General features: G+C 47.1%; 1 protein-coding gene across 3 annotated transcripts; it reads left to right on the top strand.

The window, feature by feature from the left end:
• The first annotated feature begins 6,265 nt into the window (after positions 1-6,265).
• On the top strand, positions 6,266-15,197 carry FOXR1 (forkhead box R1). 3 transcript variants are annotated; one of them, XM_025465301.3, is made up of 6 exons: positions 6,266-6,508; positions 12,502-12,576; positions 12,665-12,918; positions 13,159-13,385; positions 14,421-14,659; positions 15,121-15,197. In XM_025465301.3, exons 1-6 carry the CDS (start codon positions 6,448-6,450, stop codon positions 15,147-15,149), a joined length of 885 nt encoding a protein of 294 aa, XP_025321086.3. In that variant the 5' UTR covers positions 6,266-6,447; the 3' UTR covers positions 15,150-15,197. The 3 variants fall into 3 exon arrangements, with proteins under 3 accessions (XP_025321086.3, XP_025321084.3, XP_025321085.3); XM_025465299.3 differs by lacking the exon at positions 6,266-6,508 and adding an exon at positions 12,111-12,332; XM_025465300.3 differs by lacking the exon at positions 6,266-6,508 and adding an exon at positions 12,112-12,358.
• The last annotated feature ends 398 nt before the right edge of the window (positions 15,198-15,595 follow it).

Here is a 15,595-nt window from a genome sequence, read left to right as displayed (position 1 = left end):
ATCCTGGGTGCGGGGAAACGAGAGTGGTACAATCTGGTAGCTGAGGGAAAAGAACAGGAGTGGTCCCCTTTCCCATACATATCCCTTGTAAGGATCAGTGACCTTTGTATTGATCTTAGGGGAGACACCAGGATCTTTAAGGCGACAACTATCAAGGTCTCTTGACAACTACCAGGTCTCTCCTCTAACTGCCCCTCTGTTCTCACTGTGTTCTCTCTGATGTCCTGTGTTCCTTCTTGCCTCAGGGCCTTTGCACAGACTTTCTCTCAATCTGAAAGAAAGAAAAGAAAAGAAAAGAAAAGAAGAAAAGAAAAGAAAAGAAAAGAAAAGAAAAGAAAGAAAAGAAAAGAAAAGAAAAGAAAGAAAGAAAAGAAAAGAAAGAGAAGGGATGAACACTGGACTGAACACTTCTTTGTCTGGGTGGGCCTAACAGAGCTAAGGCCTGAAGTCAGGAGAGACTGGCAGGGAGATGTGCCCTGCGGAGAGAATGGTCTGGACTGTGCTTCCCTGCCTAATCACACCAGCCAAGGGGACATGGGAGCCCAACCTCAGGCCAGGGGAAGAGCATCAGATTGGGAGCCAAAGTGCACTGCACACTGGATTCAACCAGGGGACTTTAAAAAACTCCAATACGGGGATCCCTGGGTGGCTCAGTGGTTTGGCGCCTGCCTTTGGCCCAGGGCGCAATCCTGGAGACCCGGGATCAAGTCCCATGTCAGGCTCCCAGCATGGAGCCTGCTTCTCCCTCTGCCTGTGTCTCTGCGTGTCTCTCTCTCTCTCTTTCTCTCTCTCTCTCTGCCTATCACGAATAGGTAAATAAAATCTTTTTAAAAATAAAAAAAAAATAAAAAAGTCCAACACCTAAGCCATACCCCACACCAGAATCAGAATGACTGGGGTGGCAACCAGGCATTAGTATCTTTTCAAGATCCCCAGGAGGTTCCTATGTGAGCCGAAGTTTGGAACTTATCCATATAAACATTTTTTTAAATTGTGGGGAAATATACATAACATGAAATTTACTATTTTAATCATTTCTGTACATTCAGTTCCGTGGCATTAAACACATTCCCATTGCTGGGCGACCGCCACCAGCATCATCTCCAGTACTTTTTCAGTATCCCAAAGAGAAATTCTGTACCCATTCCCTCCTCCTGCCAACCCTTATCAACCACCATTCCACTTTCTGTCTCTACGAATTTGGCCCTTCTAGGTATCTAATTAAAGTGGAATTGTGCACAATTTGTCTTTCTGTGTCTGGTTTATTTCACCTGGCACAATATTTCCTAGGTTCATCTGTGTTGTGGCCTGTGCCCAAGCATTTTTTTAATTTATTTTTTAATTCATTTTTAAGGCTAAATAATATGCCATTATATGTAGAGAACACATTCGTTTATGCATTCACCTGCTGATGGACATTTGTGTTGTTTCTACCTTTTAGTTATTGTACAAACATCTGTTCAGGTCTATGCACTCAGTACTTTTGGGTGTATACCCAGAAGTGGAATGGCTAGATCATGTGGTGATTCTGTTTAATTTTTTGAGGAACCATTATACCATTTTCCACAGGCCCGCACCATTTTACATTCTCACTGGCAATGCACCAGGGTTCTAATTTCTCCATATCCTCATCAACTCTTATTATTATTTTCTGCATTTTATTTATTTGTTTTTATGATAGCCATCCCAATGGATGTGAAGTAGTGTTTCTTTATAGTTTTCATTCGCATTTCCCTAATGATTAGTGATGTTGAGAATCTTTTCACGTCATTATTGGGACATTAGTATACCTTTTTTTTTCTAAAGATTTTATTTATTTATTCATGAGAGACACAGGCAGAGGGAGAAGCAGGCTCCATGCAGGGAGCCCGACGCGGGACTGGATCCCGGGTCTCCAGGATCACGCCCTGGGCTGCAGGCAGTGCTAACCCGCTGAGCCACCCGGGCTGCTCTGCCTCTTTTTAAATTGAGTGTATGTGTGAATTGTAGTTCTTTATATATTATGGATAGTAATGTCTTATAGGATATATGACTTGTATGATAAAACATTTTTAAATGGTAGACTGATTTGAAAAGGCCTATTGAAAAGAAATGTATTACAATAATTTTGGGGGGGCAGTCCCGGTGGCACAGCGGTTTAGCACCATTGCAGCCGGGGTGTGATCCTGGAGACTCAGGATCGAGTCCCACGTCAGGCTCTCCACATGGAGCCTGCTTCTCCCTCTGCCTGTGTCTCTCTACCTCTCTCTCTCTCTCTTTCTCTGTCTCTCATGAATAAATAAATAAAATCTTTAAAAAAAATAATTTTTGACAAAACAAAAATGAAACACCCATATGGAAAAATTTTGGAAGCATATATGCCAAAACGCAATTACTATCTCTGATTGATACAAAGAATGATTTTTTTCTTTATTGTTGCTCCTTTTGCATTTTTTAAAAAAGATTTATTTATTTATTAATGAGAGACACATACACACACACACAGAGGCAGAGACATAGACACAGGCAGAGGGAGAAGCAGGCTCCCCCCAGGGAGCCAGATGCAGGACTCCATCCGGGATCCTGGGATCATGACCTGAGCCAAAGGCAGGTGCCCAACTGCTGAGCCCCCAGGCATCTCTCCTTTTGTGTTTTCTATATTTCCAAGTTTTCTGCTTCAAGCATGTTTTTTTTTCTATTTAAATTCTTAAAAATTGTTTTTAAAGATTTTGTTCATTTATGAGAGAGAGTGCATGCAAGCTGGGGAGGGGCAGAGGGAGAGGGACAAGCAGACTCCCCGCTGAGCAGGGACCCTGATGTGGAGCTCCATCCCAGGACCCTGAGGTCACAGCCTGAGCTGAAGTCAGATGCTTAACCAACTGAGCCACCCCTTATTTTATTTTTTTAAAGTAATCTCCACACCAATGTGGGGCTCAAACTCAACCCAGAGGGATCAAGATGCTCTACCCACTAAACCATCCAGGTAACCCAAACATAAATTATTTTTACAATTAGAGAAATTAGGGACGCCTGGGTGACTCAGTGGTTGAGCAACTGCCTTCGGCCCCGGGCATGATCCTGGAGTCCCAGGATCGAGTCCCACATCGGGTTCCCTGCGTGGAGCCTGCTTCTCTCTCTGCCTATGTCTCTGCCTTTCTCTCTCTCTGTGTGCCTCTCATGAATAAATAAAATCTTAAAAAAAACAATTAGAGATATTAGCATTAAAATTACTATTATTGGTATTAAAGGTAGAGTCCTAGCAAATTTTTAAAAGGGAAGCTGTTGTTTTCACTGTAGTTAAAAAAACATTTATTGAGGTATCCTCAAAGTTCCTGGTCTATTAGACAAGCCACAGGTAGCACAGTACAGGATGCATGGGATCTGACAGGGAGCCCAGATGCCCAGAAGAACCAAAGGGGGCTAGTTTACCCACTGGTCAAATCTGGGACAATTTTAGAATTATAGAATTTTATAATAATTATAGTAAGTTGTTATAATTAATAATTACAAATAATGCACTCTAAGAATCCTTTGGATCCATACTGACAACAAACAAGTATGAGATAAGGGGGTGCCTGGCTGGCTCAGTTGGTGGAGCATGCGACTCTTGACCTCAAGGTTGTAAGTTCAAGCCCCATATTGAGTGTAGAAGTTACTTAAAATCCCAACCTCTTGGAAGTTAAAAAATAAATAAATAGGGGCACCTGGGTGGCTTAGTCGGTTAAACATCTGCCTTCAGCTCAGGTCATGATCTCGCGGTTCTGGGATGGAACCCCACAATAGGCTCCCTGCTCAGCAGGGAGTCTGCTTTTCATCTGCCCCTCTCCTCCCTTGCTCATGCTTTCCTCTCTCTCTCAAATAAATAAAATCTTAAAAATAAATTAATTAATTTAATTGAATAAGGGGCACCTGGGTGGCCTAGTTGAGTGTCTGCCTTTGGCTCAGGTCATAATCACAGGGTCCTGGGATCCGGCCTGAATTGGGCCCCATGTTTGGCTCCTCACTTGGTGGGGATCCTGCTTCTCCCTCTGTCCCTCCCCCTGGCTTGTGTTCCTTCTCTCTTTCTCTCTCTCAAATAAATAAATGAAATCTTAAAAAAACTAATAGGGGCACCTGGGTGGCTCAGTGGTTGAGCGTCTCCTTTCAGCTCAGGTCATGATTCCGAGGTCCTCAAATCGAGTTCCGCATCAAGCTCCTGCAGCGAGCCTGCTTCTCCCTCTGCCTATGTCTCTGCCTCTCTCTCTGTGTCTCTCATGAATAAATGAATAAAATCTTTAAATATAAGTAAAGTCTTTACAAAAATAGGGGCACCTGGGTGGCGCAGTCGGTTGAGCATGATTCTTGGTTTCCGCTCAGGGTCCTGAACCTGAGCCCTGCATTAGGCTTGTTGCGCAACAGGGAGTCCACTTAAGATTCTTCTCCTTCTCCTTCTGCTCCTCTCTATCTCTCTCTCTCTCAATAAATAAATAAATCTTTAAAAATATATGAGATACAGAAAAGCTCTTCCTTATAATAGAATGTCAATTAAATGATGAATTTAGAGAAATCATTTTTTTAATTTTTATTTATTTATGATAGTCACAGAGAGAGAGAGACAGAGAGAGAGAGAGAGGCAGAGACATAGGCAGAGGGAGAAGCGGGCTCCATGCACCGGGAGCCCGACGTGGGATTCGATTCCTGGTCTCCAGGATCGCGCCCTGGGCCAAAGGCAGGCACTAAACCACTGCGCCACCCAGGGTTCCCTAGAGAAATCATTTTACATTCATCATAGAAATGATTGATTCTGGCAAAAATTATAAATGGATATTAGAATTAATGGGCCTAACCTTGATGAGGAATAGGATTTTTTTTTTAAGTTTTTTTTTTCAGAACAGGATTTTATTTTTTTTTAAATAAAGATTTAAGTAATCCCCACACCCAAGGTAGGGCTCAAACTCACAACCCTGTGATCAAGAGTCACATGCTCCCTCGACTGAGCCAGCCAGGTGCCCTGAGGAATAGGATTGTAGATCAAAGTATCTTCCCACAAATTACTTACTAATTACAAAAGAGAGAGAGCAGGGGGGAAAAAGGTAACTACCCTTGAGAAACCTGGTGGATACCACTAAACCAAGTGATTGAAGTTAACATCACTTGAATAATAAGAAACACTGGCATCGCATGCCTCTTGATGTGAGTGACTGAGAAGGAAGCAACATTTCATGTGATATTCTTGTCCAAAATGCACAAGTCTAATTATGAGGAAACATCAGACAAACCCAAACTAAGGGACGTTTTACAAAATAAATGGCCTGTATTCTTCCCCAAATGTCAATGTTGTGAAAGATTTAAAAGGCTGAGAAACTGCTCAGGATGAAAGGAAGACAAAAGGAGTGCCTGGGTGGCTCAGTCAGTAAAGCTTCTGCCTTCGGCTCTGGTCAAGATCCCAGGGTCCTGGGATGGAGCCCCACATGCAGCTCGCTGTCCAGTGGGGAGTCTGCTTCTCCCTCTCCCTCTGCCCTGCCCCCCCCCATGCTCACTATCTCAAATAAATAAATAAAATCTTAAAAAAAAAAAAGGAGGACAAAGGCTTGTAGGTGAAATGCAATGCATGAGCCTGAATCAGATCCTAGACCAGAGAGCAAATATATACAAAGGGTGTCATTGGGACAATTAGTGAAATTTGAATAAAATCTGTATGTTAAATATAGTATTGAGTCAATGTTAAATTTTCTGATTTTGATAATGTTCTCATTTCTGGTTTTCTGGTTATGTATGCCAATATCCCTGCTTTTAGGAAATACACACGGAAGTATTTATGGGTAAAGGGGCATTAAGGTCTGCAAATTAGTCTTAGTTCAGAAAAAATAATCAGTGTCTCGTATACGGAGAGAAAAATTAAAATGTGATAAAATGTTAATACTTGGCGTCATTGGTGGATTACAGGATCCAGGGATACAGGAATTTTTATACTATTCTTGGGACTTTTCTGTAAATTTGAAATGATTAAAAGCAAAACAAAACAAAAAAAAAACCCAAACCCACCCTCCAATCCTATCTCCACCAAGTACTACGGGTGAGATCTTGGCTAAGCCGTAAAATCTATCAGAACGTCTAGAAAGTAGCTATTAATGCGACCACGGGGTCGGTCGTCAGTGGTCCAGAAACTTAGTAAACGCAGGAAGAGCTTCGTGCAAACGCCGAGCGGGAAGAGGACCTGGCGCCCTTCCCTTCGGGCCCCCCGGGCCCCCATAAAAGCGTCGAGGGCAGAGGCGCGAGGTGGCGGGAGCAGCGGGTGGAGGCCGCGGCGAGGCGTCAAACTGGAGCCGCCCCGCACCTGAGCGGGCCGCGCCGCGCCGGGCCCAGGAAGCCGCGGAGCCTCCAGCCTCTGCCCGGGACCTGCCCTCCCCGACGGTGGACCTCAGGCTCCGGCACCGCGACCTCTGGGCCAGCCTCCATGGCCAGGTCCCGGGCTTGCTGGACTGGGACATGGGCAATGAGTCCTTCCTGGCCTTCACCACGGCGCACCTGCCCCTGGCCGAGCAGAACCGTGAGCGCGGGCCGTGGGGGAGGGGCGCGGCGGGGGGGGGCGGGGCGCTCGGCCCCCCAGGACCCCTGGGACCCCGCGGGCCGGCCCGGAGCCGCCGCGGCCTTGGGGTCCCACGCCCCTGGGCGGAGTGGGCGCCCCCTCCCCTGCCCCCACCGGGGGGGAGCGGAACGCGGGGCTGGGGGGGAGAGCCCACGGGGTGGGCGCGGGTCCAGCAGCCACCTGCCACCCCGCCGCACCCCTCACTGTGTCCCAGAACCTTCTAGGCCTCGCCAAGCCCCCTTTCCCAGGCGCCTACCGCCGTTGGGCACGCCACACATTTTTGAGTCGTTCTGTTTCTTAAAAAAGTTACCAGTTTTGCTGGAGCTGAAGCCCCCCTCTTAGTACACTGGCCGATACCGAAAGGCGCTCAATATTTGCTGAACGGTCGTGCTTTTTTTTTTTTTTTTTAAAGGACTTTTGGCGGGGGTGGGGGGACCTGGAGGGCAGAGGGAGGTGATTACCTCGTGGTACATTATGGCCATCTGTTTGGGCAAGGTGCTTGGATTAACCATTGTCCTGGTTCAATGCACCACCCCCGCCTTCCATCACCTCCCACAGTCCCACGTATCTACCCTTAATTGGGCTTGGTTTTGTTTTGTTTTTAAATTCGTAAGAGACCTAGGCAGAGGGAGAAGCAGGCTCCTCTGAGAGCCCCATGCGAGGCTCCACCGGGGACCCCGGGATCACGACCTGAGTGGAAGGCAGATGCTCTAGTGCTGAGCCACCCAGGCGTCCCCACCCTCATTGTTTTAATGTCTTTAGATAGGTGTATCTTTGAGAACTCTTTAACATTATTTTATGTTTATAGATGACCTTAATTAATGCTCCTTGTTTTTTTTGTGTGTGGTTTTTTTTTTTTTTTTTTTTTTTGCCTGCTTCCATTGTTTTTTAGAGCTACTCTGGTTGCTGAACAAATATCTGATTATTTCCCATAGTGCAGTGATATTCTGTCATCTGCATATACTATCTTTTGCATTTTAGTTCTCCTTTGGCTCTCTCTGCCACTATAAGTAATGCTAAGAATTCCTATATCTTCATTGATTAAGAAATATTTATTGAGCACCTCCAATTTGCAGGTGATGTTCTAGACACTGGTGATCTATAACAAACAAAACAGACAAGTCTAAATATTTTATTTCTTTTTTCATGAGAGACACAGAGAGACAGAGGCAGAGGGAGAAGCAGGCTCCATGCAGGAGCCTAATGCGGGACTCAATCTCTGAACCCCAGGATCATGACCTGAGCCAAAGGCAGATGTTCAACTGCTGAGCTACCCAGACGCCCCTGGCTGCAGTTTTTTTTTTTTTTTTTTAAGATTTTATTTATTTATTCATGACAGAGGCAGAGACACAAGCAGAGGGAGAAGCAGGCTCCATGCAGGGAGCCCGACCTGGGACTCCATCCCAGGTCTCCAGGATCACACCCCATGCAGAAGGCGGCGCTAAACGGCTGAGCCACCGGGCTGCCCCCCCCCTTTTTTTTTTTGGCTGCAGTTTTAAATAGGGTCATCAGGTTGGGTTTCCTTGGGAACATAATATTGGAGCAGAGTTGAGGAGGTGAGACAATGAGTCAAAAGGATATTTAGAGGAAAAGTTTCTCAGGCAGAAGAAATAGGGTAAAACTCCTAAGGAGGGAATATACCTAGAGTGTTTGAGGCACAGGAAGGAGGCCAGTGAAGCTGGGTCAAACTTAAATACAGAAGGAAGTTCAGAGGGTGTGGAGCAGAGATCCAGAAGAGCCTATGTTCCACTCTAAGAACCTTCGAGTTGATATTTTTTTTTCCTTCGAGTTCATTTTGAGTAAGAGGTGACATGGTTGAAAGGTTTTGAGCAAAGAAGTGATGTGATTCATGCTTCCCAAGTGTGTGACCCATGTAAAGGGGGCAAAGGGGGCTGGTACTTGGCTTGATGCTCTATCACTGTCTTGAGATTTTTAATTTTTGAGCAAGGAACCCTTTGTTTTCATTTGGCACTGGGCCCTGCAAATTATGTAACTGATGTTGCGTGATCTATATTCTAAAAAGATAGCTGTGGCTGTTGGGTGGAGGGTATATTATAAATTTGGAGATAAGAAGCCAGCAGCCTAGGCTGCTACTGTGATCCAGACAAGAGATGGTGGTAGGCTGGAGGGTCAGAGTGGTGGCAGAGACGGGAGAACCATCTGGATTCGCTGATGGATATGTAGTGTAAGAAAGTGAGACTGGAATCACTCCTCCAGGGACACCTGGGTGGCTCAGCAGTTGGACGTCTGCCTTCATTCAGCCCAGGGCATGATCCTGGAGTTCTGGGATCGAGTCCCACACTGGGCTCCTGCTTCTCCCTCTGCCTATGCCTCTGCCTCCCTGTGTGTGTCTCATGAAAAAATAAATAAAATCTTAAAAAAAAAAAATTCCTCCTCCAAAGTTTTGGCTGATTAAGTAAAAAAAAATGGAGTGGCCTGATACTGAAACAGGAGAAGCTTCTGGTAGGACAGATTTAGGGAGGAAGATCAGGAATTCTGTTCAGGACATGCTGAGTTTAGCATACTTTTTAGATCTCCAAGTAAAAATGTTGAGTAAGCAGGTGAATATATAAGTCTGGAGTACTAGAGGGAGGTATATTTTGAGTCTTTGGTATGTGGGTAGCATTTAAGGAGTGAGGAAAAACCAAGCACGAGCCCTGGGGATATCCCATTGTAAAGATACTGGAGAGAAAAGAGATAACCAGCCAAAATTAAGGAAATGACCATTGAGAACCAAAACTGAGAAATCACGGTCTCCTGGAAGGAAGGGAAGAAAGCGTGTCAAGGAAGGAGTGGTCAGATGAGAGGACTAGCCCTTGGGAGGTCAGGTGTGAGGTATAAGGACAATTGGATTTAGCACAGCAGATGTCATTGGTGACCATGATGATGGTGGTTTGGGTGGGGTGGTAGAGATGAAAGCCTGATTGGGGGCACCTGGGTGGCTCAGCAGTTGAGCATCTGCCTTTGGCTCAGGTCATGATCCCAGGGTCCTGGGATGGAGTCCCACATCGGGCTCCCTGTGGGGAGCCTGCTCCTCCCTCTACCTATGTCTCTGCCTCTCTCTGCGAGTCTTATGAATAAATAAATTAATTAATTTAAAAAAAAGCCTGATTGGCAAGGTTTCAAGGGTGGAAGGAGAAGTGGAGATTGAAAGAAAAGGGGATTCTTTCTAGGGGTTCTGCCTCAAAGGAAAACACAGAGCACAGTGGCCTGGCACAGAAAATGGGTGCCAAAGAAGGTCTGTTCAATAAGATGAGAATTAACATCATACTTGAATGCTGATAAAAACAATCCAACAGACATACACACACCAAAAACAGTAAATAGAGGAGTGGTTGGTTGGAACATTGTCCTTGAGAAAGCATGAGGACATCTGTGCCAGGAAGGGAGGGATGTCCTTAAATAGTGATTGCATCTTTTTCTCATGAATGTCTAGTTTATTCTTTGATAGGTTAATTCCTAGATACTTTATACTTTTTTAAAAGGTTTTATTTATTCATGAAAGACACAGAGAGGGACAGAGACATAGGCAGAGGGAGAAGCAGGCTCCCTGCAGGGAGCCCAATGTGGGACTCAACCCAGGACCCCAGGATCACGCCCTGAGTGGAAGGGAGATGCTCAACCACTGAGCCACCCAGGCGCCCCATATACTTTATAATTTGATGCAACTGCAACCAAATAATATAATAATAAGTAATAGAAATTTCATTTTCCAGTTTCTTCATGCTGCTATGGAGGAACAGTGTTGATTAGTATGTTGTTCTTATATCCAGCAAACTTGCTAGCCCTTATTGGTTCTTTTTTTTTTTTTTTAAGATTTTATTTATTTATTCATGAGAGACAGAGAGACAGAGACACAGGCAGAGGGAGAAGCAGGCTCCATACAGGGAGACAACGTGGGACTCAATTCCAGGTCCCCAGTATCAGGCCCCGAGCCAAAGGTGGCACCAAACCGCTGAGCTACCTGCCCTTATTGGTTCTAATAATTTGTATATTTATTTTGTGTGGCTCTATAAATAATGATAGTATTGTTTTTTTCTTTCCAACTTTATATCTCTATTTTTTCCTCTTTTCAAATACTATGTTGAGCATTGTTAGCAATGTAATGGGCACCCTTTCTTTTTTTTTTTTTTTTTTTTTTTTTGGGCATCCTTTCTAATTACTGAGCTCTCCAACAGGTATATCATTATTTTCCAGATAAAAACCTAGATTCAACTGCAATATGATGACATTCCTGGGGTCCATGGAGGGGAGGTGAAAGTTATGGCCCCTAATCCCAAGGAGCCAGCATCGTGCCAAACAGATAGCTCTAATATACACTTGATATACTCTTAGCCCACCATGTAGACATTCATCCAGTTAAGCTGAGCTCCTACACCCATGTGCCAGGCAGTGAACAAGACAGACCTGGAGATAGACATTAAGCAAAGTAATTATGATAAAAATGTTTATTATGTGAGTGTTTTGGACAGGTAGTCAGAGAAGACCTGCTTTAGAAAGATGTTTAAACAGAAACATGACAGCGGCACTTGGGTGACTCAGTCACTTGAGCATCTAACTTGTGATTTTGGCTCAGATCATGATCTCCTGGGTCAAGGGATCAAGCCCCACATCGGGTTCCAGGCTCAGCAGAGAGTCTGCTTGAGATCTTCTCTCTCCCTCTCCCCTTCCCCCCACTCGCTCTCACTCTCTCTCAAATAAATATATCTTAAAAAAACAAAATGGAAACCTACTGGGTGACTAGCAGCTAACTAGGGCAGCGGGAAGAGGGAAGAGTGTTTCTGGCAAAGACAACAGCTTGTGGAAAGGCCTAGGATCTAGAGTGTGGTCTGTTAGAGATGTGGAGAGCCTGGGAGGAATGACAACACTGATGAGGAGCCAGGGCCTTCAAAACTATCTCAAGGAACTTCAGTGTGGCCCAAACATCATGGAAAGGCATCAAAAGTTTGTAAGCAGAAGAATGACGAGATTGGATTAATATTTTAGGAAGCTGCTCCAACTGCAATAGGATTGAGTTAGAGAAACAGATAAACAGACCATTTGGGTTGTGGCTGGACTTGGGGATTGACTGAGTGTGGCTAGACCAGGAAGAGAAGAGTCAAGAACACTTCCGTGTGTTTGGCCTGAACGACTGGTTAGGTTGTAGTGTCACTTGCTGAGACCAGGGATACAGGGGGAAGAGCTGGAAAATGGAGTTTAGTTTAAGAAATGTTGAGTTCAAAGGGCCAGTGTGTTGTTCAAGTAAAGACCTCCCATAGGGAGCTCTTTTGTTTTTTAAGGTTTATTTTATTTTATTTTATTTGAGAAATAAAGCACACAAGAGAGGAGGAGAGGCAGAGGGAGAGGGAGAAGCAGGCTCAGCAGGGAGCCTGACATGGGGCTCTATCCCAGGACCCTAGGATCACGACCTGAGCCAAAGGCAGGCAGACTTTTCTTTTCTTTTCTTTTCTTTTCCTTTCTTTCTTTCTTTCTTTCTTTCTTTTCTTTCTTTCTTTCTTTTCTTTCTTTCTTTTCTTTCTTTCTTTTCTTTCTTTCTTTCTTTCTTTTCTTTCTTTCTTTCATGACAGAGAGACACACACACACACACAGGCAGAGGGAGAAGCAGGCTCCATGTAGGGAGCAAAGGCAGACATTTAACTGACTGAGCCCCACATGCACCCTCCCCTAGGCAGGTCTATTTATGGGCAAGCAGAGAAGCCTGAGTTAGAGATAAAGATTTGGAAGCTCTGAGTTGATAGATGGTGGCTGAAGTCACAGACGTTCATGAGATGGCTCAGGAGACCGTGTACGTGGAGAGAGGAGAATGAGGAGGTCAGAGAGGTCACGTGTGGTGTCCTATAGCCCTTGGGGCAGGGGACACAGCCAGATCCCAGAGACACTTCAAGGCCCCGGACCTTGGGGCCACAGTGGAAATCCTAGGACACTTGACTCATTTCTGTCTTTCTTTTTGTCAGTTGCCAGATACAGACTCCGAATAGTTGAGCCACCAAAAGTGCCTGTGGAAGAAGCACCCAGCCCTGATGATGATGGTATGTAGAGGGTAGTGGGTCCCCTGGCCTGGCTGTGCGGCCCCAGGCCAGTGAGCTCTGGTGCACAATCTCCTTTTTCTCCACACAGGCCCAGCTCTTGAGCCCAACCTGTGGATGTGGGTAAACCCCAATATCGTGTTTCCCCCTGGAAAGCTGGAGGTCCCAGAATCTCCCAAGTGGGAGGATCTGCCGAGCACGCTTCCCTTCGCTCAGCCACCCCTGAAAGAGGAAGACTTCACCAACAGCTCTGAGACCACAGCAGTGGAGTCGCTGCCTTCCTCCAGCGAGCAGTCTCCTCCTCGGAAGCGGAAGCGGGTGGCTTCTTCCCCCAGCACCTGGGAGGTAGGGATTTCTGGGCCCGAGGGCTGGACTTGGGCTGGGCTTGGGCAGGCATAGGGATGATGCAGCAGAGACGTCTGCTTGCTTAGGATAACTGAGAGTTAATGGGTTCAGAAGTTAGCCGCACCCTTGGGTTGGGGAGAAGCCCGGATGGTGGCCCTAGAGCACTCCCCCTCCCTGCCACTGCACCCCTGGAGTAGAGGCTGTGGAGTTAGGACCAGTTCCTACTCTGTGCTCCTCTAGCTCACAGAAGAGGAGGAGGCTGAGGACCAGGATGACAGCTCCTCTGTGGCCCTCCCGTCCCCTTACAAAAGGGCCCCCCTCCAGAGTCGGAGGCTCCGGCAAGCCAACAGCCAGGAAGGGAGGCTCTGGTCCCGGCCCCCCCTCAATTACTTCCACCTAATTGCACTGGCATTAAGAAACAGTTCCCCCTGTGGCCTCAACGTGCAACAGATCTACAGTTTCACTCGGTATGTGCCACGGGGGGCCCTGTGAGGAGGGGAAGGGGGGGTCAGGGCCCTTGGTCAGCTACTTTCCAACCTGCCAGTGGCCCTGGACTGCTGCCTTGGTTTGCCATGTGAGTCTGAAAGGAGAAATGTGTTCCCAGGCCTTCCTTCCCAGGCACTGCTTCTGGGTTGTCCCCAAACGTGTGTCCACATATCCCGTGTACAGGAAGATATCCATGTCCACCCTGTTCACATCTAAAACTCCAACCATTTTATTTTTTTTTAAAGATTGTATTTATTTCTTAGAGAAAGAGAGCAGAGGGAAAGGGAGAGGCAGACTCCTCACTATTGTGGCTTGATCCCAAGACCCCAGGATCATAACATGATGCTTAACTGAGCCACCCATTTTATACCTTAGTTCTTTAAAACATAAATTCATCTAGGTCAGGAATTCTCCCATCCTCCCTGTCAAGATTATCCAGTAGAAAGTCTGGTTTCCCCAACAGTTTCTCACATGCTTTCCCTTCGGGCTGGACTGACAGAGCTCCCTGCACACCCCCAGGGGCACCCAATCGAGAAGGGAGTCACATTTAGCTTTTTTTATTTTTTAGATTTTATTTATTTATTTGAGAGAAAGAGCACATGACCAGGGGGAGGGAAGAGGGAGAGGGAGAAACAGACTCCGTACTGAGCAGGGAGCCCAACGTGGGGCTCAGTCCCAGGACCCTGAGGTCATGACCTGAGCCGAAGGCAGAAGGCAGACACTTAACGGACTAAGCCACCCAGGCACCCTCATTCATTCATTCATTTATACAAATAAATAAATATTTTATTTATTTACTTATTCATGAGACACACAGAGAGAGAGAGAGAGAGAGGCAGAGACACAGGCAGAGGGAGAAGCAGGCTCCATGCTGGGAGCCCGACGTGGGACTCGATCCTGGGTCTCCAGGATCCTGTCCTGGGCCGAAGGCGGCACTAAACCGCTGAGCCCCCCGGGGAGCCCCCACGGGATCCCCTGGAACTGTGCCTTTCCTGACCGTTCCTCCCTGTCCACAGACAACATTTCCCCTTTTTCCGGACGGCCCCGGAAGGCTGGAAGAATACCGTCCGCCACAACCTCTGCTTCCGAGACAGCTTTGAGAAGGTGCCGGTCAGCATGCAGAGTGGGGTGAGCCCGCGGCCCCGCTCCTGCCTCTGGAAGCTGACTGAGGAGGGACACCGCCGCTTTACCGAGGAGGCCCGTGCCCTGGCCTCCACCCGCCTGCAAAGTATCCAGCAGTGCATGAGCCAACCGGGTGAGCGGCCCTGTCACCGGAGGGGCCAGGGGAGGGGACCTGACCATCCTCACCTGAGGCTGAGTGTGCAGGGAAGGAGCCTGGGGCCCACCATGGGGCGGGGGGTGGGGGGCCGGGCAGCCCGGGGCACCGTCTGTAGGGAGGGAAGAGGATGGCAGTGGTGCCTGCCCCAGGTAGGACCCCACCCACACTGGCATGTACTTGAGGTCCAGGGGCCCGATAGAGAAACAACTGAGGTACACTTGACCCACAGCCCGCAGCCTAGGGAACTGGTGGCCACACTGCGAAAGAAGCACGGTATGGGTGGTGATGTGCAAAAGGGGGCTTTTTCTCTTTCTGGAGACCTGGTGCCATGGGGGCCTAGAGGGAGAAGTAGATTATCCGCTGTGAGATCCGGGCTGAGGGAATAGCAGCTGCGAAGGGCAGATAGGTTCTGCTGACTTTTTTTTTTTTTCTTACAGATGTGATGCCCTTCCTCTTCGACCTTTAATTCAAGAAGCAGGAGTCAGCTCATCCCTTATTAAAGTTACCTGCAGCAGCCTGGTGTGTGTGTGTGGTCTCTGAGGATGGGGACAGGGTGGAGGTGGAGGGCAGCTCTGAGGCTGGCAGTGAACACCGCCAGTGCTGATAGATGCTCCAGAGGCAGTCGCCTGGTGTGCTGCAAAGGGAGCCTGAACTCTTCATTCCTCCAAGAAAGAAAATCCTCAACCCCCTTCAGGACCAATCCCCACTATTCTGGATGATGAGGATAGTCTTGGGAGGTGCTAGCTTGAAAGCAGCCTGCCATCCACAGGAGGGGATGTAATCACCTGGGAGCAGTGGGAAGAAGCCTAAGGAACACATCACTTGGGGGGCAGTGGAAGGAGAGGCCCTCCTAGGAGGCCAAGAAGGAGCAGTGAGAAGGGTTAGAGGAAAGAATTTTTTTTGGAAAAGGGG

The sequence above is a fragment of the Canis lupus genome, chromosome 5 (genome assembly GCF_003254725.2).
Source record: "Canis lupus dingo isolate Sandy chromosome 5, ASM325472v2, whole genome shotgun sequence".
NCBI lineage: Eukaryota > Metazoa > Chordata > Mammalia > Carnivora > Canidae > Canis > Canis lupus.
The sequence above is the reverse complement of the archived record's forward strand: the minus strand, read 5'-3'. Positions and strand labels throughout refer to the sequence as shown.